Raw genomic sequence first — 19,956 nt, 5'->3', positions numbered from 1 at the left:
TGTGTGAACTAGTCAAGGCCCAGCATTGTAAGACATGTGGTGAAGTGAAGACTGAAATCACCACACTCAGCAATTCAGCCCAGTTAATGGCATTCACATCTGTGAGGCGTGTGAAGCTTCCAGAACCTTCTCGCTGTGTCGCTCGCTCTCTATCCTCACGACATCCTCATAAAAACACTGCCTAACATACTGGACCGCAAAGACTCCAGACATTCTCATGTATCTCAGGTGAACTGATGAGTGTAACTGATGCAATAGTTTCCCTTTGTATAAGACGCATCAGTGTTTCTCAAGATGTTTTGGTTGAATTGCTCTTGTATGTAGACTTATTATAAAGTGAATCTCACAAACCATGTGAAGAACATGTCTGAGTCATATTTCACCCAAATTGCTTTTGTTTTTCTACGACCATTACAATTTGTTCATTGTGACATAAAAAAAAAGAACAATTTATTTAAGTTGTGAATTTACACAGTACATAATAGAATGTATTGTATAGCCTTTAATTTATGTTATAAAACGGATCCGGTCCTTGATTTTGATTGGTTGAGCCATGTTTCCACAACTGTTTCTGAGGAACTACATTGTTTGGTGGAAGAATACTGTTTGTATTAATATCATTACACTTTATTTGCTCTGTTTTATTTTGTGAAACCTAACTACGTATATGGAATAACCGTTTTATAAAAGCAATAAGCCCCGTGAAGCCGTGGTTTACAGTGAATTTATAACAGCTCCGCTTATAACAGCTCCGCTTCGCGTCATGCCTAACAACGCCCCTTAGCTGTTATAAATTCACTTTGAATTCGGCTTATTGCTTTACTATAATAATATTAACAACAATAATGATATAAAAAAAATACAAAATATATATTTTATTAAAAATATTCCTAAAATATATGTAATGTAACCGTATTTAATGGTATTTCTATAAATAAATTATCATCTAATGAAATTAAGATACATTTAATTGTAATGAAAATGTATTTAATAAATGACTAAATAAAAACAATTCATTAAGATACTCAGCAAATAAATAGCCAAAACTATAAACTTTAATTGTACAAAATCATCATGATTGTCAAATTGACTGATATTGCCTTCTTATGATACAGATAAATAAAAAATAAAAATAATAATAATACAAATTATAATAATAACATTATTATTATTATTATTGTTGTTGTTATTGTTATGGTTTCACATTAATATTTTTTATTTTATATAAAAATAACATTTTATCTATTATCATTTATAATTCTTAAATATTAAAAATAAATAAATATAGACTCATTACAGTAATGAGAACAAGATCTTTTCACATTACAATAATGAGAATTTGTGTTTGATTGTCCTTAAAATAAAGTCACAAAAAAAGAGAAGAAAAACAAAAGAAAAACAAACATTTTTCTTTTATTTCTGAAGTGAAATATGACCCCAGATATGTTCCTGACAGGTTTCATGAGATTCAACCATTAAGATCATTGTCATCCCATTAATTAAACTTTCATATCAGACGAGAGATTGTCGGGGTCATTGTGTCTGCAGAACGGTCCCCAGACGCAGGCGAAGCTGAACTTCAGGAGCTGTTTTCAGACGCACTGCCACCGTGAGCCCTTTATCTGACAGGACATGGGGGAGGGAAGGTCAGACCATCTTAGTCAGGCAGTTTGTCTCTTTAACGCCATCTATTGGAATGAGCAGAGAGGAGACAAGCTACAGCAGGAACCGAAGACAACAAAGAAAGACCTCCAATCAACCTGCACAAGGACACTGGTTCTCAAATGATTCTGTTTCAGGACCAAGATTTTATATTGGAAAGATAATACAGGACCAAAAATGCTTTTTTCTTATTGAAAGGTTCTTTATATTGGAAAAAAATGTTCTTCACACTAAGAAAACGATTCTATTCACTGAAAGGTTCTTTGAGGAACCTAACGTGGCTCTTCTATGGCATCACTCCAAAAACATTCTTTATTTTTAAGAGTGTTTTCAGGTTTTCGCAGTGATGCCATAGAAGAACCATTTAAGGTTCAGCAAAGAACCTTTCAGTAAACATTTTAAGAACATTTAATAATCTAAAGAACCTTTTGTGCAATGGAAAGGTTCCATAGATGTTAAAGGTTCTTCACTGAACCATCAATGCCAATAATGAATGCCAATTTATTTTTAAGAGTGCTTTTACTGCAGCATTGTGGACAACGTTCACCTGGATATGCAATACTGTGAATCAGCATTGTTGGGTGAAGATCACAATGTTTTCTCCAAGGCCTTGAGGAGGACAAACTGCCAGAGAAAAGACATTTTGAACTGAGAACAGAAAAACAAGGGCGACGGTGGCCCAAATACACACATTCCATCTGTCAAATTCACAGGCAGCTGCAAAACTGGAAAAATGTCCAACAAAAACAAATGTTCAAATACAGAACCGTTGATGGTAACAACACAACCTGGCGAGACCTCGCCTAGTTAAAAATCTAGGTCACGCTAGAGGGAAGGAGGGGAAAAATAGAGTGTGTCGGTGAGTTGATGGTAACAACACAACCTGGCGAGACCTCGCCTAGTTAAAAATCTAGGTCACGCTAGAGGGAAGGAGGGGAAAAATAGAGTGTGTGGGTGAGGACATGAAAAACAAAGAAGTGAAAAATGGTCAATAAATTGGAGGAGAGCGCAGAGGGGATGTTTAGGTGAGAGCGTCTCACGGCTGCGTGAGTCCATGAGGGTTTACGAGCGAATGGGAGGAAAAGTGTGTCATGCTTGATTGGACACCAGAGTGATGAGTCAGCGAATCTTTCTCTCTCTCACACACACACACACACACAACATATCCACTTACCACTGCTCACTAGGGATGTACTAAGCTACATCTTCAAAAAAGAACTGGTCGTCTAAACAACTAATCAACTAGTCTAACCTTGTATAATTGTATTTCTTTAAAAGGAACATCCATAAAGGAAATGTACATGTGTTTAAAGTAAACACATGTAAGTAAAGGAGTCTCAAGAAATGTTTAACTATTGTTATGTTGAACCATATTGAAATACTGGAACTGAAAGACTGCAAAAAAAAAAAAACAGAACAGTGCACAGCCCTTCAAAAGACCGTCTGACAGATCAACAAATAAGCAGGCAAAACAACTATAACCTTGTACAAAACCATCATAATCATCACAAAAAAAGTGTTTTTTGAGGAAAATGAATGAATGAATGAATATTATTTGATAGTACAAATTTATATTACATGTTTGATAAAATAAACAGATTGTATATGTATTATAATTATTAAAAAAAAACTAACATCATAATAGCAGCAGCAACAACATTAATAATAATATAAGATATATACAATAGTATTACATATTTTATAAAATCAAATTTTGTTTTATTTGTATATAGCTTTTCACAATACATAGTTATATATTTGTATCTTCATTATAATTATTAAAAATAACTATACATAGTTTGATTGATTTTCCTTCCTATTATTATTATTATTATTATTATATAGCTATCATTATTATTATTGTTATATAACTCTAATTCATAACATATACTATTATTTATACTATATACATTTTTTATAAATATTATATTTTTATATTGATTTTATGTATCATAAATATTAAAACTAAGTATACTATTAAATATTATATAATTATACATTTAAATATAATAATAATTATTATTATTATTATTGTTGTCGTTGTTAAAGCCATCATATTTGTAGGGCTGGGTATCGAGTTCGATACTTTTTAGGCACCGACCGAAATGCCTCGATACCATCGAGTATCGAAAAACGTCTCGTCGTTCGGTACCAAATTTCGATACCTAAGGACATTTTGTTCCTTTGTGCAGTGGCTCAGGAGATGAGTCTTTGAGTTTGTATAAACATCAACAAGCTAAAAAATAAAACCAAAGTTTTTTTTTTTAGATAATGTAATCTTGTTAAAATTGATTTCATAAAATTGGTATCGAAAAAAGTATCGTTCAGGAACCGGTATCGAAGTCAAAGTATCGGTATCGAACATTTTTGAACGATACCCAGCCCTAAATATTTGTGCAAAGTTGTTTTGTGATCTAATTTGTCAAATACAGTATATTTGTCTTTTTTAATTAATTTATTTTTTGGCACATTTCTCTCTTGAGAATGAACAGTTTTTGATTAAAAAGTATAATTACCCAAAAACAGCACAAAGACACTTGAGACTCTAAACTTTCTAATGAGTCTCTAAACTTTCATCTTTCAGTTCATCCCCTTTAAAGCAATGCTGCTAAATCGTTAAAGCCAAAAAATCCTATATCTGTCTTTGGTTTCGGTAATTTTTTTTTCTTTTCTTTTTTTGTTGTTGGTGTTGTTTGTTCACTTTTCTGTACTCTGTCTTGTCTACTGTCATTTTTTCAATCTATCACATAAAAAAAAGGCTAAAAAGTCTAGATAAATAATAACCGCCTAGTTTTTTTGTTGGCCCCATCCCTACTGCTCCCCACCAGCATACTTCACAATCAACAAAGTAAACGTCCTACATCTGCCCAGTCATTGAAACACCCGATGAGACGCCACATCTGTGGTCGCCCTGATTGCAGTTTGTATATAACTCTATAACTCTCGTGGTACTGTAACACACCGATCGGTCTGCACAGTCGGTCTGCGTCAAGTCGAACACACCTACTAGATTACACCGGTTACACTCAGAGATGTGGCGCACACGTGAGGCTGTAACGTTAATGTGAATGCGTCCCAGCCCCCATAAGTTGGTGTTGTTTGTTCACTTTTCTGTACTCTGTCTTGTCTACTGTCATTTTTTCAATCTATCACATAAAAAAAAGGCTAAAAAGTCTAGATAAATAATAACCGCCTAGTTTTTTTGTTGGCCCCATCCCTACTGCTCCCCACCAGCATACTTCACAATCAACAAAGTAAACGTCCTACATCTGCCCAGTCATTGAAACACCCGATGAGACGCCACATCTGTGGTCGCCCTGATTGCAGTTTGTATATAACCGAGGGAGCCTGTCGAGGGGGGAAATCAAGCCACAATCCCAGTTACTCAGAGCTCTGCCGTCCAGACACCAGTAAACATGCACACACACGCGCTGTAGCGTAAAACAAACGTTTTCCCAAAGCTCGCCACCATGAATCAGCATTATTCATCTCATCTGCTGTGTAGCAAACTGACGTGACTTTAAACCAGAGAGCGAGGCGGCCTACCCGAGATCCTAAAACCCAGGCAAGCTTATAAACATCTGCTTATTCTTCTGATCTCGCATGTGTATCGGTTCTTCAGCTGAAGGAGTCATCCCTGCGGTGGGTGAATTTCAAAGTGCAGCGGACCATGGGTGTGTGTTTTTTTTGGGTTGTGGTGGCCAGATCTTGAGGTAATACAGATATAGATTAAACTCCCACAGCGCTTTTCTCTTGCGAAGACTATTAGATGTTTACGGTTTGTCCTCAATACTTTTTCTGTTTTCGAGATGTAGATGAGTTCGTTTCTTCATGGGAACAGATTTGGAGAAATTTGGCATTGCATCACTTGCTCACCAATGGATCCGAATGGGTGCCGTCACCAAATGAGAGTCCAAACAGCTGATAAAAACACCACAATAATCCACAAGTAATCCACACCACTCCAGTCCATCAGTTAACATCTTGTGAAGCGAAAAGCTGAATGTTTGTAAGAAACAAATCCATCATTAAGATATTTTTAACTTTAAACAGTTGCTTCCTCTATCCATAATACTGTTTTCTCCAGTGACTAAGTATGAATCAGGGGAGAAATATGTTCAGATCAAGCACAGCCTACAAGCAAAAACAGTCCAAAACAAACAAGCTAGTCAATTTTAATGGACAACAGGGGATAGACTTTTGTCACTGGAGTAAGCATTATTATGGATTATGGACTCGTATTTTGGCCAGAAGTGAAGTTTTGAAGCTAAAGTGTCTTAATTATGGATTAATTTCTCACAGATTCACAGCTTTTCGCTTCACAAGATGTTAACTGATGGACTGGAGTGGTGTGGATTATTGTGATGTTTTTATCAGCTGTTTGGACTCTCATTCTGACGGCACCCATTCACTGCAGAGGATCCATCGGTGAGCAAGTGATGTAATGCTACATTTCTCCAAATCTGTTCTGATGAAGAAACAAACTCATTTACATCTTGGATGGCCTGAGGGCGAGTAAGATTTTTTTTTTTTTAGCAAATTTAAATTTTTGGGTGAACTATTCCTTTAAAGCAATAAGCCAGAAGAAGCAGTGCAGTAATTTATCATGGTTATTGCTATTATCATCACTATTATTATTGTTCATGCACTGGATTCTGAATTATTATTTTTTTTTTTTACAAACCTAAACTTACACCACAGTACATAAACCAAAGTATTAAACTTTGTTGTGAAATGAATGATATCTTAAATCATCTGTATGCGTCTACTTTCAAAGTGGCGTATTGCTATTAAAAAAAAGCAGCAAAATAAATATGACGAAAGACTATGGCAATCATCACTATTATTATTGCTCATACACAGGATTTGAGTTTTTTACAAACCCCAAAACTTAAACCAAAGTACTTAAACCAAACTTTGTTGTGAAACAAATGATTCCTCAATGCATGTGTGTGCTACTACATTTTAAGTGGCCAAACATACAATTTTCACTTAGTGAATAGTAAAACAGCCAAAACCAGAATTGCACTGAAGGAAGGACCCGAGCCATATCTAGAGACCAGAACATCATACAGAAGCAGAGAACATCATTAAAAAGCAACTTGGGCCAAGAAAAATGCTTCATTAGTGTAACTGTAGCACATTCATAGTTTTAAACACGGCTCATCCAACCAGATTTTAGAGACAGAAATATAAATTTTAAACAACATTTGTACAATATTTAAACAGTTCTAGATGAGCTTGTTGAGTGTTCATTGCTTTTTTCCTTTACTAGCTCATTCAACATGGAAATTACATTAATAAAATAAAATAAATGCTTACAATTAATTTTAAAATAATTAAATAACATGAGGCTTAACATAGTTTTAAATGGAGTACAGTATGTGCCAACACATATCAGCTACCCAAATAAAAAATTAAATAAAAATTATTTAGCCAACTGGAATCCAGGAAACATTAAACCACAAAAAAAGATAAGTAATAAGAGGAAAGTAAGATATTTTCCCAAACCAAAAAAATCTCAGCCAAACATGTCGTGCCAAATCAAACTCTTCACACAATGGAAGGAATGGCATGAAATGATAAATGATAAAACAACCACAGGCATCTGTAAAATCCCATTCAAATATCAAATATCACAAAGAGCTTCTCAAGAAAGCAAAAATATATGTGGGAGTCAGCGAGAGTGAGATCGCTCCATAATTAATGACTTCATCTCCATTACAGAAATTCAATTCTGCTCTTTAGGTTACTACATTTGATCATTAATAACAGTGAAGTCGTTTAAGGCAAAGAGAATTTCTCTTTCTTTCTTTCTTTCTCTCTTTCTTTCTCTCTTTCTTTTTCACATATTTTATGAGGATTTAATAATTGGATTTCCTGTTTGAGAAGGAACAAAGGCAGGCGGGAGGCTTTGAAGTGGGAAATGATGGTTCACTAGACAAGCTCTGCTGCATGTGTGTGCCGTTATGAATTACAGCGGGGGAAAGGCCACAGGAATGAATGACGTCATTTTATATAAATGCGAATCATTGTGCTGATATTCCTGATGAGAGAGACGGCAGGATGTTCTAATGAGAGAGACTCCGACTCTGTCTGTCTGCACTGTGATATGCAAACAGGAAGAGCTGTCTTCTTCTCTGAGACACAGGTAACACACACTACTGGTCAACCTACATAGGAGCTACAATTATGCTTACATATAAATACTAGGGCTGCATGATAAATCGCATGCGATATTTAATGCGCATCTTGTCAGTGAACAACGGCTCTGTGTAGTAAATGCTGCTCCATGTGAAAGCCCGCACGTGATGGAGATTTACCGCTGATTACACAAGCGGCTTTACTGACAAGATGCGCATTAAATATCGCATGTGATTTATCGTGCAGCCCTAATAAATACGATGCCATTTAAGAACAGATGTGCACACAGTTGCTTAAATGAAATACACATTTAGCATGTAAAACTAATATTGCACCAAAGTTCCAGTAAAGGGAGATTAGACCATCATCACAGAAAAAATTTTTATTTTTGAATTTTTTATTTTTTTTTAACAGCTACTGATACACGCTCATTGGCCAATAAGGGTTGGACAAAACTGAGAACTTAAGAAATGGCTTCCTTTCAATTTATGAGTTTGAATTTGAATTGAACTGGCCAGACAGGATGCTGATATGTTTAAACTGACAGGAAATTTCAGTTAATTTATAAAATAATTTTTTTTATATTATTATTAGTGGTCGGCCAATATATCACAGAGGCCAATAAACAGGCAATGTTTAATCATCAGTATCGGCCGTTAAGTTTTTCCATTTGGCTGATTACAGTCGGAAGTGTCTGACTTTTATTTTGACAGCTATGAAAACCCAGCACCTGACATGAAATTTCAGTTCATTTGTTATATTATTATTATTAGTGGTGGGGACTTTTATTTTGACAGCACTGAGGACTCAGCACCTGAGCACAGATGCACATGATCTCCAATTCTCCATCTTCATTAGTTTACTGTCTTTGTTTAACAGTTCTGTCCTAACAACTGTAAGGCAAATGCTATAACATATATATATTTTTCATATACTGTCAACATTCAGCAAATATGCATTTGAAATTTTTTTGAATAAAACCACATGTATTCTGTGCATGATGGTCCCTGCTCGGCACTGGCCATCAAAAAAATCCATATCAGTCCACCGCTGATATCAAATTTGAATTTAGGAAGTAGAATTAAAACAGAACGAAACTCATAAGAAATTAATATAAATGTGTATAGCTTTAATAAAATATTTAATTTTTCAGTATGAATTAATATAAAAAGCAATATTAAAATTCTAAACTAAGCAGTCTTAAAAAAAAAATAAAAATCAATTAATTAGTTTATAAATATAAAACACACTAAAACTTAAAATAGCATAAATGAATTTTGGCATTAAAGAATTACAATGCACAGTAAGAAATATAGGGAAATATACATTTTTAGAAGTACCTGATGCTATCGAACTGAATCAGATGACAGCAAAAGTAATCAGTAATCAAAATGAAGGTAGAAACAAGTGTCCACAATTAAATATCGAATAATAATAATTTTAAAAAGCCAATAATCAGCATAGTCCAGATATATACGTGAATACCTATAACTAGGCATGGGCCGATTACCGTTATAACTTGTTGCATCTTTCCCAATAAGACTCATGGCTGTATTAGATCAAATGGGTGCTTCTACTAAATACTGAGCAGAGGGTCTGAATACTTAGGACCATGTTATATTTCAGTTTTTCTTTTTTAATATATCTGCAAAAATGTCAACAATTCTGTGTTTTTCTGTCAATATGGGGTGCTGTGTGTACATTAATGAGGAAAAAAAATTAACTTAAATGATTTTAGCAAATGGCTGCAATATAACAAAGAGTGAAAAATTTAAGGGGGTCTGAATACTTTCCGTACCCACTGTATACGTGAATACCTATAACTAGGCATGGGCCGATTACCGTTATCAAGGTATACGGCGATTTGAAAATGTTACGGTTTCAAAACCGCTAATATATTCCGTTATACCGTTCCTGCGGTATGCGCTGTTTTTTATGTCTCCTCAAAGACTGAAAGTGTAGGAATCCCTCAGGTTGAGTGCAGTGTAGAGAGTAACACGACCCTCCTCCTCCTGTTGGTGCGAGCGAGCGGTCAGTCACGTGTGTGTATGACGGCCGAAGTAGCTTCCTCTGGAACTTATGCGATCGGCAAGTGGACATTTATTGTTTTATTGCAGCCGATCTCTGTTCTGGACTTGCACAAACTGCGTTGCAATGCATATCAATTTCCAAATGTCATTTATGTGAAAATATGAAGTCTTTAAACGCCCGTTAACACGTATGTTGCTCAAAATATATTGTGTTCAGTTTTGTTTTTTTTACCCAGACATTTAAAATTAATACATTTTAGAGCTGTAACAACAATACCGTGATACAGTGAAACCGTGATATTTTTGCTTAAGGTTATCATACCGTCAAAATCTCATACCGGCCCATGCCTACCTATAACTAGCATTCAAATTATACTGAATAAATTCATTTTATTATTTTGGAACAGAATTACCCCAAGGTCTTGAAAATCGTGCCAAACAACATAAAGCAGGATTATAAGATGGAAACCTCAAAGGTACTATGGAAGCCAATGGCTACCGTCAACAGTTTGGTTCCCTACATTCTTCAAAATATCTTCTTTTGTGTTTTCATATTCATATTCCAAATTCATATAGATTTGGAACAACTTGAGGGTGAGTAAATGATGACCGATTTTTCATTTTTGGATAAACTATCCATTTAAACCAGGGGTGTCAAACTCAATTCCTGGAGGGCCGGAGCCCTGCAGAGTTTAGATTCAACCCTAATTAAACACACCTGATCCAACTAATCAAGTCCTTCAGGCTTATTTGAAAACTACATGGTATGTGTGTTGGAGCAGGGTTAGAACAAAACTCTGCAGGGCTCCGGCCCTCCAGGAACTGAGTTTGACAGCCCTGCTTTAAACTGAATGCCTAAAAAGTTCAATCGGTTCTCGCTCATGTTGTGATTGTGTTTGTCTAATGAAATTCCTTTGCTGAGTGACTGTGCGCAATTTCTTCGACCTGAAGTTCAGTCAATTCTTTTTCCTGTCATTACAATCCTGTGGGAATTCAGTTCAAATTCACACTCATGAATTTAAGGAAGCCAGTTTCTACATTCTCTATAACCCTGTTGAAGAGAGAGGGACTGTGAAACCTATCTCACTTAAAATTCCTCATTTCCTGGAGTTTCAGCAGATGGAGGGAAGCTTCAGTAAGCCGCACAACAGAGAAAGCGTTTGTTTGTCCCCGCTTATTCCAGCTCTATCTTTCATGCGCTCTTCTCTTTGGCTTGGTTTCAGGGCGGTATGACAGCGCTAAGCCGTGTGCGTGTGATGTGGCGAGTCGAGCGGGTCTGTTTTTGACAGTGCGTCTGGTTTGAGTTTCGTCTTTAGGGAGGTCCAGTCAACCGAGCGGTAGGTCAAACGCTGCTTTTAACCTGTCATGTGGTTTAAGGACAAATCTTTCATCCACATCTAAAGGCGTTCTCGCATTTGAACTCCTCCACACCTCACTGCAAAAATCAGCCCAATCAAGCAGGAATACAGGCTAATCTACAATCAACGTCCCCTCAAAGTTGCAGTCGTTGACCGCAATGTTTACACAATAAAACAATGCAATGATGGCTAACACGTGTCACAGAGGGCTGACGCGCTCTGACCTCCATCTCCATTATGAAAGCGCGCATTACCATTGATCCGTGTGACGCGTGAGCGCTCGCTAAGACAATTCAAATCTGGTTAGGGCTGTTTGGGGGCCTGATGCTCAAAGTGAATTATGAAATAGTGCTCAGTAATGTCCACTCAACGGCGTAGTGTTTTAATGACAAGCACCCGCGCTCCACTCTTGAGCTAGCATTAGACAAACATGTCGATACATTAATGCACCCCCTCCTTCATAATTTATTAAAATTTCATAAAATAAACAAGGACTGGGCAGTCGGTCAATGTACTGCCATACAAACTGGAGAGAGACCCGAGCAATTTCAAGCCTTTGTGGTGCAACTAAACATTTAAAATGGTATCGAATAAAAGGTTATAAAACAAAACTGAAAATGTAAGCTAGGCATTTGATACATTTATTATACGCTTTCATGTCAATAAAACCTGATGCTCCAAACATGAATAATTTGTGACTACCAATAAAGCTCAATACAACGGTCACTGCTTTACAAGCAAAATTATTTCTAGCAAATATGCTTGTAAAGTTAATACTTGTAAGATGAACCCTGAATTACCAGAAACAAAACATAGGCAGCTCATCTACAAGATGAAAAAAAAAACCTGCATAGAAACAAAACTAGAACAAAGAACATGAACGAAATAAAGTATTATATATATATATATATATATATATATATACAGTATATACACACACTGTATATATATATAAAATATTTTTTCTATTTAATTTAGCAATACAATAAAAATAATTTAGGCCACCAGTTTGTAAAAAGCACAACTACAGTAATGCACTTAAACTGTACCAGAATAATCATTATCCTACAGACTTCTTTATAAATACAGCCATATGACAGGCTTCAACATCAGGACGTCCACCATTGCCTTAAACATGGCCATAAATTATAAAATGGTTATCGGTAATGGGCCAAATGCTAAGTAATGTACACTGAACCCAAACCCCAAAAGTGTAACTATGAACTTCTTATGTCGACTGTATTCAGTAGGATTAACTGCAAAGAAGGTGTTTGTGTGTCTGTCACTGCACGTGGAACATGCATCAAGCTCAATTTTTTTTTTTTTTTTTTACCAATCAATTGGTGATTATGTTAAAACAAAAATATAAATTAGACAAAAACATGCTTTAATGGCATTTCCCCCCTCCTTTTGTGATTTGACGTGGCAGGCCAAATCAAAGGTCATCACGGGCCCTGGTTTGGGCACCTCTAAACTACAGTATCAAAGACCAAAACAATCAAAATATATCAATATCTGATTGTTTCGCCACAGTCCAATTTCACATTAGAGCAGACAAACAAAAACGAGAGTTGAATGTGCATTAAAGAGGAGACTGAGGAATGAGAAATGAGAAATGGAAATTAAGTCTGATCAGCGCATTACCCACACACACTTCTATGACGCTAGGAACACTGGGAATCATAAATCAGATTTAATTGCTCCTGCCTCTATCTGGACGCTGACTCAGATCTATGGGAGTCCTGGATGAGAATCACACAGCCCTTGCACTGTTAGATGAGGAGCCAGAGCGCCTCTTTAGCACTGAGGTGAAGACCACAGCAGATAATAAACCCCATCCATCTCACGCTGCAGCCTGACTCTGTTGTTTAGGAATGTTAGGAACGGTTAGTGAAGTAACTCAGAAATAAAGCCTGAGAGCTGGTTGAAATGAGAATGACAGACTTTAACTCTTCTGGGACCCAACACACACAAAAATGTTTTAGGATTTTGTTCCACTCACATCATTATAGTGATTAGAGTATAATATATAAACTTTCATATAACTTTTTAAATAACTTTGCATAAACGTTTCTCAACTATGTTATTTAAAATAATACAAAATGTACTTATATAATATTTATCAATTACTTTTAACTTTTATCTCTTAAGTGCATTAAAACTATGATTTACAAAAAACGTAAAAGTATTCAAATTGAAGCATATATGGTCTGAGATATATTCACAATAAAAATTTTTTAAAAATGCACCTAAATATAAATTGGCGGATCCCAGGAGAATAAATGAATCGCTATTGAAATTGAAGAAAGGGCAAATTTGAACTCGATCGATCCATATGAGCACAATGGCTCAACATGTCTGGAGCGAGAATGCATGCTAACAAAACAAGTTATTATTAGGAGGTGCTCTAAAGACTACATGACACCAGCAGCCCATGTGAAAAGTTCACCAGATTTCTGAAGAAAGCCACAGGCGTGTGCAATCATTTGTGTTTGTTGACAAGAATGATGGGGGGAAAATCAGGAATTGTTGAACCAAGTCGTCATTTTGAACTTCAGTATTTTGAGCAAAAGCCTTCAGGGCATTTTTAGTCCTACTTTGATGCATGTTTGGTGTTGAAACATTTGTGACTGTAAACACAGACAAAACAGAGATGATGAAAAATATCTGCCAAAATGTCCTAATTCATCCATGTTGCCAGGGCAACAAACCTCTATAAGTCAAAACTAATTCCAGAAGAATTCGCTTCTCTTTGTAAAACACATCACTGGTAGTTTGTAAATTCTGTTGCAAAACCTAGTGAGTTGCCTTGCTGTCTGCTGTCTACATCTGCAGCTGGACTTATAAAGCAGCACCCTGACTGAAACGAAACTTCATAAAGGATTGATTTTGAACGCTCTGCATACAGTATGGCTCAAAAGTTTTTGAAACAGTATTTTTAATGAGAGAAGCATGCATTAACTTGATTAAAAGTAACAGAAAATACTTTTATATTGTTGCAAAAAAACCTATTTCAAATAAATGCTGTAATTTTGAACTTTCTATTCATCAAAGAATCCTATTTCATATATCACAGTTTCCACAAAAATAATGTTTTCAACATTGATAATAAGAATCAATGTTTCTTTAGCAGCAAATCAGCATATTAGAATGATTTCTGATGGATCATGTGACACTAAAGACTGGAGGAATGATGCTGAAAACTAGACTATATTGGATTTTTTTCAGGATTTCCCCCCCCAAAACTGAATTCATTATAAGCATTTTATCAGGGTTTCTGCAGACTTGAACAAGTTAAATTTAAGACTTTTTAAGACCTTTTTAATACCACCTTATATGAAATTTAAGACCTAAACCTGTAATGGAAATACACATTTTATTACATACATATATGTAATATTTAATGTGTATAAATTAAAAAGAAAACAAAATATCAATGCTGTAATAAATGGTATTTATTAGTGGTATAAATATACACATTTTCTGCCCCCATGTCTTGAATTTGTGATCATTCTGAATGTATTTTAATAGACTGAATCATGCAGTGATCAGGCAGAGCGCACTAGACTTCACGTAATGCGTGCACTCTGTAGGTGTTTTGAATGTTTTTTTGCGTCGTGAGAATATTGAGTAAAATAGCTCACTTGTCATGGTGTTATTTAACTATATCATGTTATGAATAAACTAAACATTTTGAATTTTTACCTCAGTGTGTTTCTTCTGAGTTTATGTGTGCGGTCACGCTCATTTGTTCTGAAGTCTCGAGACAAACAGAGTGAGCCTCAGCAGCGCGAGCTTGTATTCTGTATTCTGCTAACTTACTGCAATTCTCTGTGATGACGCAGTAACTTACCGCGGGGAAGAAAAAATCTTCGGTCTGTCCAATGATTGTAAAGTCATTAGGTCCGTCAGACTTAAGATATTTTAGCGGTAATTAGACCAAAAATAATTAAGACCCGTCGAATCCAAATTTAAGACATTTTAAGACTTTTTAAGGCCTTATATTAGGAAAACGTTATTTAAGACATTTTAAGACTTTTTAAGGACCCGCGGACACCCTGTTTTATAATTAACTTTTCTCTTCTGGCATTGCCTATAAACTTAGATAAAGGATTTGAAGCAGAGCCTAAATGGGATTGCTTTGGTACACAGAAAGTGACATCCGTGACAGTTACAAGACTACTGAGACATGCAGGTTCTCGTCTGCTTTGTTTTTAATAACCAAAAGTTGGAAATTGATCTTGATAGTTCAGGGCTATTAACAAGAAGGTTGCTAGTTCAAATGTGCAGGATTAAAAAAAAAAAAACATTTACACACAACCATTGCACCCTCAAATCTGACGTTTAACCCCAAGATGCTCCATGCAGACTGACCCTGTGAAAACTATCTAGCTCACTAAATGAACACCCATGGACTGAAAATCCCAATCTTTTTGTCTGTCTTTACTCACCTTCCAAGAGTCATAGTATTTACAAAGTACCACGCAGCTACGATGACGTTTTTTTCACTAGATTTGCCAACAATGGCAAGAAGAACTGTACACTGCACATCCTGATTATTCTGAGTAAACGCCCAGTTCACGCCAATAACAATAACTATAAAGGTAACTATAACAATAACTACCATCCGCGCCAATGCACAATAACATTCTCTTTATTCGAATAGAATTCTTTATTCTCTTCTACCGCTTTATATGCTCAAGCTCTTGAAAGCAAGATGGATTCTGATTGGCTGTCAAAGTTTTGAACAATCATCAACTGGAAAAAAAGGGCTACTGTGTTGAGCTATTCTTTTACATCTAGAACGATATTTAAAACTATATTTTTAGCATTATACATCATGTAGTTATCGTCCTTGGTGTGAACGGGCCTTAAGGCATGTTTTGTTGGTTCTGGAACAACAACAAAAAATATATTCGAACCCAATCCAAACACCTAAACCAAACCCAGTTCTAACCCTAACCTAAAAATCTGATTGGTTGTCAGAAATAATGTTCCAGGACCCACACGGACATTGACCCAGTAACATGTGAAAAAAATCTGTGCTGAGGACTAAAAAAAAATGTTGAACATCTAAACACACTTCCTGTTTCTTGGTCTTTTCTCTACCATTATTTGAGATTTTCAACGCTAGTTTATTATTGTTGCATGGTCAATTCCAGATGTACCCATCCTTAAACAGCACAAAAAAACAAACTCTAGCTGCTCCATTTACAACAACGGTTTTTCCCTATCTAAGTGGCCAATTCTTGGACAGAATAAGCCGTGATGTGGAAAAGACGTTATTTTGAGCACACACATAACGCACTACAGCACCAGAATTTCATGGCATTGCTATAACTGTGCTTCGGCCAAACCATGTACTGTAAAGCCATACATCAAGCAAGAATATTACCAGGCAAATAGAGCTTTGTCTTCAAGAAGTGCAATCACAGGTAAAAGTCACTCTGATACTATAATCCAAAAGCAGAACGCCAAAAAACAAATCCATCCGGAACCTGTGAGAGGAGCACTGTAGAAAACAAATGACCAACCGAGAACATTTCCTGAGGGAACCTCATCCAGTTCCTCCAGCTCGCGGCCCATCAGCAGGTAGAGGCTGTCCACGGTACAGCAGGTCATGTGAGGGATGCTGGGTAAAACATCAGCTACTGAACAACCTTCAGGCAGCTAAAGGTGAAAATGATCAACAAAAATCCCACATCAGCATTAGGACTCATATTACCAGACAGCATACATGATAACACACACACACACACACATTTTAAAACAATTCTTTTTTTATAATTACATTTTTATATTTTATATTATATTTATATTTTATAATTGTTCAAAATAATTAAATTATTTTTAAATAAAAAAGTAATACACAATACTAAATTATAATAATAATAATTTATGTTGTTATCATTATCTTATTTTATTTTTTTATTCAGAAATGTATTATAATATATTTTGTATATTACATATAGTATATACTTGTTTATATATAAAAATCAATTAAATAATTGTATTACAATACACAATTTAATAATAATAAAAGAAGAATCATATGCTGTAATTGCAAATATTGTAAACTGTAAATAAGATCATTATTATTAATTATTATTAATAAGATTATAATTATTAATATTATTATTCAGATATGTATTATAATATATTCTGTATATTACATTCTCACAGTACATACTTGTTTACAAAAAAAAATCAATTAAATAATTGTATTACAATACACAATTTAATAATAATAAAAGAAGAATCATATGCTGTAATTGCAAATATTGTAAACGGTAAATAAGATAATTATTAGATTATTATTATTAATTATTATTAATAAGATTATAATTATTAATATTATTATTCAGAGATGTATTATAATATATTCTGTATATTACATTCTCACAGTACATACTTGTTTATAAATAAAAATCAATTAAATAATTTTATTACAATACACAATTTAATATTAATAAAAGAAGAGTCATATGCAGTAATTGTAGATATTGTAAATAAGATTATTAATACTATTATTATTCAGAGATGTATTATAATATATTCTGTAAATCAGAATATATACATATTTGTTTATATATAAAACAAATTTTTTTATTCCAATATACTACTTTTACTACTAATAAGAATTTAGTAATTGTAAAAATTGTAAATGAGATGTAACATTATTATTAAGAGATATAATGTGTATGTGTGTGTATGAATATATATATAACATTATAACATTATTATTGAAGACTCAAAGACTCAAAAGAGCAACTATTTCTTCACATAAATTAAATTAGCCTTTTTGCTCTTTAATATTTGATATCAAATGTCCAGAAACAAGAGATGCAAAAGTTTTAAATTTTTCAATTCAAATCACAATCTCAATATTTGTCACAATCATTGCCGTTCAGCCCTAAATCACATTTGTTTAAGTGGACGTTTCCTCTCTTAATTAAGAAATGCTCTTAATGGCCAATGATGGTGGAGTTTTATGCAAATTCGACTCTGACTCTTCAATGGATGTCTCAATTGTATGAGTCTTTTAATAGTTTCTGGGTAATAATGTAATAATGAGCTCCAGACAGCTTCAAACATAAGGGAATTAATTGGACATTAACCCGAATGAGGCAGTTCATTTGCCCGAGTTCAAGTTCAGCAGGGTTAAGGATTATTAACTGTGTGATGATTATGTTATAAATTGCATTCATTCTTGGATAAGGAAGCGGTCTGCGGCTATGAAGCCAGAAGCCTGCTCACCGCTCTGAGCGCCAGCGACGGGTCGTATTTGGGTCCGAGCACAAACACCTTTTGGCCTTTTCTGACGACGCCGCTGTAGACTCGTGCGAAGGCCACAAAATGCTCTTTGTTTTCCTCCTCGACTGCAGCTTTGACCGAAAGAGCCTCTGTCTGCGCACACAGAGCATCTGCAGAACAAAATAAAGTATAAATATACTAAGAATATCAAATAAAGAAGTCTCCAGGAGCAGTCACAGTATGAATTGGACATATCATGATAGTTTAATGGTACAGAATTTGCCTTAGGAAATATAGCCTGTGACACACAAGCTCAAAGACACCTGTTTTACTCATTCGCTGTCATGCATGCAGCATTGAACGGGTTAAACTCTTGCCTGTGACAGCACCTCTGGCCGGGCCTGCTGGGGTTGAAGTCCCTCCAGCATCAGCCGACCCGGGGCTTTCTGCGCTCTGATTGGCAGCTTGTCTCTCTGCGTGCCGCTGCCTGGCCAGTTCCCTTCTCTGGGCGATCTCCTCCTGAGTCAACGGCCTGAAGGTACGAAAACATCACAAACCATAATGCATGCTTATGAACCGCAACTGGACAGTGGGAGATTCTGTGCACTTTATTAAAGGCTGGCCAAGTCACCTGTTTGGTGATTCATGGGTCAGCCTCTCATATAATTGTGTGATATGCTCAGATAAAGTGCTAAATAGGTGGCTGAAAACAATTATTAATTAGCCAAACATTTATTAAACATGCAAAAGCAGAAGTTTTGCAAATTGCAATTTTAATGTAAAGAATTAGAACTAAAAGGAACCAAGATGCAAATAATTTCTGCAATCAAAGTGTAATTTTTGCAGAAAAAATGCATGTATGTATTTGTGTGTATACATACTCTGTAAAATCACACTTTTATTGCAGAATTCCTTTGCATTTTAGTTTCTTTTAAATTGATTTTCTTAAAATAAAATTGCAATCTGCAGAAATAAAATGCAAAGAAATTCTGCAATAAGTGTAAATTGAAAAAAAAAATATGTTTACGACTATACACACACACTTATATACATACTAAGTGTATATATATATATATATATATATATATATATCAGTATTGCAAGATATGAATTCAGAATTATGAGATAAAAACTCAAAAATAATTTATTTAATTATTTAGTTTATTTACTTCTGCAGCGGAAACATGCTTCCATGGATACATGTTAAAAATTCTTGACACAATATAAACATAATTGAGAAGCAACAATTAATAATTTATTTAGACTAGATATTACATTCAGAGAATGGATAATTAATCTGAGTCTATTTTGTCCAACTGTCAGATTTCTTTCTCGTTTTACGTATAAACAAGCTCAAATTATGTCACTGCAGTAAGACAAAATACACCTACATTCAAGAAACCAACAAATTTTAATATGTTGCAGTGTTGCTTCAAGTAAAGGCATCTTTTAAAAAGATATTTCACAGAAAAAAACTAATTGAACTTGTTCAGGTTTTTTTTTTTTTT

General features: G+C 34.9%; 1 protein-coding gene across 1 annotated transcript in view; it reads right to left on the bottom strand.

Annotated features, from left to right (window-relative positions):
• Nucleotides 1-19,956, bottom strand: part of LOC107709500 (elongation factor-like GTPase 1) — a 115,819-nt gene that overhangs the window by 54,849 nt on the left and 41,014 nt on the right. Inside the window, 3 exon segments of the mRNA XM_016513992.1 lie at nt 16,729-16,864; nt 18,452-18,618; nt 18,826-18,980. Coding sequence (XP_016369478.1) covers nt 16,729-16,864; nt 18,452-18,618; nt 18,826-18,980 — 458 coding nt within the window.

The sequence above is a fragment of the Sinocyclocheilus rhinocerous genome, unplaced genomic scaffold (assembly GCF_001515625.1).
Source record: "Sinocyclocheilus rhinocerous isolate Xijiao unplaced genomic scaffold, SAMN03320098_v1.1 scaffold1467, whole genome shotgun sequence".
NCBI classification, from domain to species: domain Eukaryota; kingdom Metazoa; phylum Chordata; class Actinopteri; order Cypriniformes; family Cyprinidae; genus Sinocyclocheilus; species Sinocyclocheilus rhinocerous.
The sequence above is the reverse complement of the archived record's forward strand: the minus strand, read 5'-3'. Positions and strand labels throughout refer to the sequence as shown.